Raw genomic sequence first — 6,673 nt, 5'->3', positions numbered from 1 at the left:
CTGTCACCACTCAGCACAGGTACGATTACCTTTTATCTGCTAAAAAATAATATATGAAAAACACTTCAACCAATACACTGTAAATAACTTAAAAATGAAAGAGCCTGGACAGCTCCTAACACCGATTCTGTATTAATCATGGTGAAGCAAAAGCAGATTTTCGTATCTGTCCTTGAAAGTGGTGTGACAATTAATCACTTTTCCTCAACCCGCATCTCTCTCACTTATTTCAGTGTACGCTCTGGTAATGACAGCGACCTTCGCAATGAGCCGGGAGTCACAGTGAGTGAGCTTTGCCCTCATTAGCAGCCTGTACTTGCTGTCAGTTGGCTGACTCACTGGGAAAAAACGAGCAGAGGAAGGAGGTGGCTCGGGTGAGAGTGTCCCTGTACACTTTCGCTGTCCCCAACCTTGTCCTTACTTCTGAAGCCTGAGCAGGGACAAGAATGTCACCAAAACAAGGTGCCAGACTGGCCCTCAACATCGTCATGTGTTGTGGTGCTGTTGGTGCTATTCTCTGCTCATTAGGAGATATAACAAGATTTCACCCTTCTGCCCAAATCACCTAAAGCCTGCGTGATGATGGCCTCTGTGACCTTTAGACTCCTAATAAATTTAATGAGGAAGAATATTTGCCTCCGCCCATTGCAGTGCGTGCGTCAGACACTATTTGTATTGTCTCAGAATAGAGAAACATTGAAAAATATTGTGTAGTTGGGATCTTAAAGTACCAATGATTCAGACTACAAGCTCATGAAAGACAACTGCAAATCATGCAAAACAGTGAGCTGGGACACAGTTAAAGTTTTTTACTGCTTGCTAAATGTAGGTTCACAGTCAGCTGGAGTGTATCTAACATCATAGTACAGAAGGGTGCAGGCTAACACACAGGAAAAGACCATCACACACTCGCACGTCTATACTTCAAGCCAGTTCAAATCAGCAGCCAAACTAACAATTTGAACTGTGGTAGAAAACTCGAGTAAAGGCCAACCAAGGTATCTTTCCATGTTTTTATTACCGTCTACACTGTAAGACCGAATAGTAATACTTTGATAAATGAAATGAGTTCCAACTACTTAAAAACCTGTTATAAGTTCATACACCTTTATTTTTTTGAGTAGTTTGAACAATTTTGTTTTTTCAAGTTATCAGTACTTGAATATATTGATTAGTTTCTAGCATTGCGCTCAAATAATTTGAGTTTTAACACTGACGTCACTTACGTGCCTACGTACGTACCTACGTGCGCCACCTGTTTCTTTATGAAGTGCTGGCAACCATCTTGGATTCCTCGCTTCGAGTGCGAATGCCCGCTCATTACCCCGAAAGAAACTTGTGGAACGTTAATATCCGAACAGAAATAAAAACATTTGTCAACGGGTTTTTTGCGGCATTGCCTTTGACGCTGGATAAAGGAGGGCATGCTATGGTATGTTACGGACTTTTGAACTGGAACAGCTAACGCTCTGCACTTGGCTAGCTGCATTTACCGCCTTCGCGGCATCTTCAGGAGCGCTTTGTGGTAAGTTTTATTTTTTCTTTAACTATAGTTCTCCGTTGTAATATGGGTTTTTATCGTCATAAATGTACAACTCTAGCAGGCATTTAAGAATTACATGCATGCGTCGTTTTATCCATGTCGGCTTGGCCCCAAAGTGTTTGCATGAATTATGCTAATACGCTCATATTTCGTATAACACATTATTAGTCCCTGGGACTAATAATGTGTTAATAACTTTTCTAATCTCTTACTATTTTAAAAGAAGTCTTTAGAAGGCATTTCTGGATTTGCAGATTATAAACTGCCTTGTGGTTAAATTGTTGAATCAATATGCACTGCTGCGCTGCTTCACACTTAGCGCATACGTGGATATTGATATTGGCTAGCCCATTTGCTAACTAGTGGAACTTAAAACTTACGTTTAGTTCTCTGGAGTTGTACATATTAAAACTGGGGCAGCAAAATTGTAGGCACAGGACATACTTACAAAAGCAGTGAATAATCATTACATAATTACGCGGTAGAACTTGGTTTACATTGCAAATAGTTATGTATACCAAGTTGAAATGTAGAATCTTCTGAACTGTAAAATTGTTGTGCCTGGTCTATTTTAGGTTAGCTTAAGGGTGAATCCATCAATAATATATTTACCAAACAGTTATTTTTTCGTTTTATTTTATTCTGATGCCCAGTGTTCATTAGTGAAAGACTTAGTTTTTTATCTGTCAGGGGCTGGGTCTGTGAACCAGCATTTTGAGTTTATTTTGTAGTTTTGCTTTCTTATGTTATATTGAAATGAGGTGAAGTTCTTGTATTGTTGTTATTATTAGTTAAGGTTTAGTTGAGTTCTGGGCTGGTTATGTTTCATCTGTGTCTCCTTGGTTGTGTGTCTTTTCTGTTCTCTGTGTAGTCTGTCTTGTCTTCTGTGTTTTACTGTTATGTCCATGCCAGGGCAGAAGTAAATTTTCAGGGGTGAAGATGCTGTTTACCTTGACCAGCTAAGACTACAGATTGTAGATGAAGTCGAGAAAAGTGAAAAGAATCCTGATTACAAAGCTGATGCTCACAACTTTGGCCTTGCAATGCAAAGAGATCATCAATGATGACCTACCAGTAGGTCACATCCTGGATTGCTGGCCTACTCTGAAATCCCAGTCCCAGGTAAGAATGTATATCGATGTATCTAACAAGATGTATTTTATATCAACCCCTGTTATCTGGCCTGTCTGAACAAATTATGCCTTTGGAGTGTAAGGATTTTGATGTATTTTGCAAAGATTTATAGACTAATTGAAACTTGTAAACACAAATGTATCCTGTGTGTTCAGATCTGTGCAGAATTCCACAGGATTACAAACCTCCACCTGAAGAACCACTTTTATGCTGTGCTGGACCAACATGCTCCCCGGCTCCAGAGCTTATTCAGAAAGAAAGCTGTTTGCACAGGGAACGTGTCTGATGTCCTGTCTCAGCTCTTCAGAAGCTATAATCTCCAGGTTAGTGAGTTTTTGTCTTGTTTTTTGAGCTTCATTTGATTTGATCAATTTTTCAATTTTAATTACCATTCTTGACTAGGTTAGCCAATAATTTAAAATAAAAATTTTCTTGTGATGTAGGAACAAGCTGATATCCATGCGCAAAGTGCTGGTGTGCTTCATGCCCTCTCTGCCTATTTGTACGAAGACACCTCTACCTTCATCAAAACATGGGATGTAAGTTTTGGACAAAGTTGTGAACAATATCTTAGTAGCATCCTTGTTTAGATTTCTCAAAACATTATGATACTTTGAGAGTTTGAGAAGCATCTCCATGCTTGGATCTGTCTACAACAGTGTCCATGTCACATAATGGAAACACTACATGTTTTTAATGTGCATAGACCTTCTATAATGTTCCTAGCCCAACCATACATCACTGTACAAATGAAAAAAATATATAACTCCTATTGACTTTCTGTTGTTATTGCTACGAAGAGGTATGACTTTGCTTTACTAAAAGTACTATTTTTGTCAGTTTGTTTTCTCAAATCTTGGTGTGTTGTGGCTTTTTTGTTGTTCAAACAATTGATTTCTGAGCTAGTAATAATCCAGAAATGTGACTTGTATAGATGAAACTAAGAGAAATAGGAATGCACTAACATGTAGTAATTTTGTTTTCTGTAGATGATGCATTCTGATAGACCAGATATTAGTGAAGTGCCACTTGGACTCCTCCTGATCAGAGCCAATTCCAGCGATGCAACATTCTTCTGCCCTGAGAAGACTGCAGTTTTGGTCGAGGGTAACATGATCATTGTTTTCACCACCCTGGCTGATGCATTTCTAGTAATATTTGGACTGACTGACGTCCTGCACCTAAGCTACCCAAAATGTTTGGCCAACATTTTTGACTTTATTCAGAAAGTTTTGATGGGTCTGAAGGGTGGGAAGTTGAAGCCCAAAGTGCTGAGTCTTAAAAATGATCTTTTGGCAGCAGAATAATGTCCAGGATTCCTACACAGCCCTCAAGTGCCTGTTAAAGCAAGTAATTCAGTTTATCATGTTTCCAAGTCTGGATAAGTTTTTTATAAAAAGAGAGAATAGAATAAAGAAATCTTTGCAGACTGTTTCATACTTCATTATCTAAAAGCCACATCCAAAGTAAAAGGGGTGATTTTATTATTTTTATTTATTTTTTTCCCCCCATCATCACTTGTGTTTTAGTTGATTTTGATTGTGTTTTTAGTCAGATAACTGTAAATCTATAGAGAAAATGAAGGACAATCTCATTTCTGGCTTCTAGGTGGGATCTTGAATGTCACTTAAGGAACGTTCCTCCTGAACTACTCATAACTGACATAAGGCGCTAAGGAGGTTTATAACACTTTGTTTATGTCTCTAAAGAAGTATTTTTCTATTTAAAATTTTATTGCTTTGTTGTTGAGACTGTGATTGCACTCTACAAATGTGCATTTTGCATAACCACAGTACTGGCATATTAAAAAGGTTACCAATTATATTTCAGTGTATTAGCTGCACTATACTATTACTTTCATTCGGTTTTCCCACCTAATAATGCAGGATTTTCTTTTCCTTTTGTTTGTTTTTTTTAATAAAAAGGCCATACTCATGTGTTAATCAAATTTGAATACTCTTAAAACATGTTGTGAAATTCTTTATTTCTAATATTGTAACCTTGTGCCACCTTGGGCTTTTTGTGTCAAAGTAACTCAATAAATCTGTAACTTGAATTTATATTTTCTGTCTTATGTTTTTACAAGTGTAATTATTTTGGGCACTTTTTATTTTTAATCAAATTCAAAACACAGTAGATTTGGATATTACAAGCATTTGTATTTAAAATTTTTGAGTTGTATTAGCTTAAAATGGTTAACATTTTGAAACTAAAAATTAATTCCTTAAAGTTACTTGAGCTAGATTTGTACTTGAAACTCAAAATATCAAGTAGAGAGTACTAAACCAAAAATGTGGATATAACATAAAAACATTTATCAATGGTACTTAAAAATATTTATCTAAAGCTAATAAATAAAGTGTGTTTATTTAACTTTTATTTTTAAGTTTTAGTTACTTAAAATATTTTATGTAATCAGTTTCACCAAAAGTTTTGAGTAAAATTAACTTATTGGGTTTTACAGTGTAGCTTCCATGATTGTATTCATGTTGTTTTATTTTCATTTTTTATTTTCCTAGTTTGCATGTCTTCCTTGTGAACTGTTTTCTAACCTTTTGCCTGCTCCTCACCTGATAAGTGTGCTTACTCCACCTGACAATTTAAGATTAGGATTTTGAATTTTACTCTGGCTCCAGGCATCTTCTTAGGTCATCTTTTTAGCATTTTCGAACAGAGACATCAATACAGCTGTTTAACTAACTCTTGTTCCATTTCATTGTCTTCACCGGGTAGTCTTTGGCTTTATCTAATGTTTGGAATGTTTGAAAGTTGATAACAACCATCGTGACTCTTTTTATCTCTGACTTGGGCTTTAGGTTTCGTCAAACCAGCTAAACAAAGAAAGCCTGGTTATGTTGAACCTCCTCCATATTATACTCCTCAGAAAGCTGCCACCTAAAAATGATAATTTGCTCATTTAGCTTTTGGCTTTTTTCATTGTAATTAATTATTTGGTTATAGAAAAATGAATAAATTATAATTAATCTGTGAAGTGGAAGTGGTAACCGGTGTTAAGGGCTTAAAGAACATTTTTCTTTCATATAGATGGATTTGCTTTCACTCATGTCTGAGTTAAGCTGTTTAATTTAATCACATTTTAATTTATTTGACAGTCAAATAACTGATAGTGAATATCAAATGTAACATTACATTTTGTCAAGTATACAAAACCACCTTAAAAAATACCCCAATAATGAAGGATGTGAAATTTGTCTTGGTGAAAGCCATTTCTAAGAAAGTATTTCTAAGGAAATGCTCTTTGCTGATCCTTGTTCAGTATTTTTCATATCCCCGCTTACTTTCAGCCTTGACATAAAATGATGTGCCCATTTACTGTCTGCACATTGTGTTTCTGTAACAGTCTTCCATTTTGTCCACCTGGATGTTTTGCTCGGTGAGGTGGATCTGACAAGTGCAACAAAGAAGAATTGAAAGTCAAAGTGTACGAAATTATCACCATCCGCAAGGTGATGCTGTGAGCACTGCACTCTTCATCAGATGTCTGCACTTTAAAATGTCAAGCTTACAGGTGTTAATGCATTTGAACACCTTTGGAACATGATGCAGTGTTCGCTTCTAGTCAGTAATAATTGCATATTTCATATTTTGGGCCCGAAAAAATGATGTTGTGCATTTTGGCCTCAGATTCTTCTGACTTCAGTTTGATCGAATTAAGATTCTCATCTAACTGTTTTGGACATTTTCCCTTTAATCAAGTGGTAAATTGGACTGTGTCCTAAAACAGCAGCTTAAGGCTGTGGTTTAAATAGAACAAACAACATTTTCAACAGCATTTGATGATCTTTGAGAACTTTTCCCTCCTTCGTGATGTATTGAAATAATAAATACAGCACTTATAACTTTCTCTTGCACACCTGTGCCTCACACAAGTTCCCTGAAAACCCACACAGACCTTCATTAAATATTGATCATTTCTATTAATACCAAATGAGAGCATAGCGGGGAAAGGCAAACCTGCCATGTGTTCCACATTGA

General features: G+C 36.4%; 1 protein-coding gene across 1 annotated transcript; it reads left to right on the top strand.

Moving 5' to 3' along the window:
- Positions 1-1,035: 1,035 nt before the first annotated feature.
- On the top strand, positions 1,036-4,106 carry LOC113031618 (uncharacterized). The gene is made up of 5 exons (XM_026183863.1): positions 1,036-1,525; positions 2,415-2,665; positions 2,833-3,000; positions 3,121-3,216; positions 3,667-4,106. Exons 2-5 carry the CDS (start codon positions 2,522-2,524, stop codon positions 3,982-3,984), a joined length of 726 nt encoding a protein of 241 aa, XP_026039648.1. The 5' UTR covers positions 1,036-1,525; positions 2,415-2,521; the 3' UTR covers positions 3,985-4,106.
- Positions 4,107-6,673: the final 2,567 nt, after the last annotated feature.

The sequence above is a fragment of the Astatotilapia calliptera genome, chromosome 2, assembly GCF_900246225.1.
Source record: "Astatotilapia calliptera chromosome 2, fAstCal1.2, whole genome shotgun sequence".
Taxonomy (NCBI): Eukaryota; Metazoa; Chordata; class Actinopteri; order Cichliformes; family Cichlidae; genus Astatotilapia; species Astatotilapia calliptera.
Note: the sequence above shows the minus strand (reverse complement) of the source record. Positions and strands in the feature narration are given on the sequence as shown.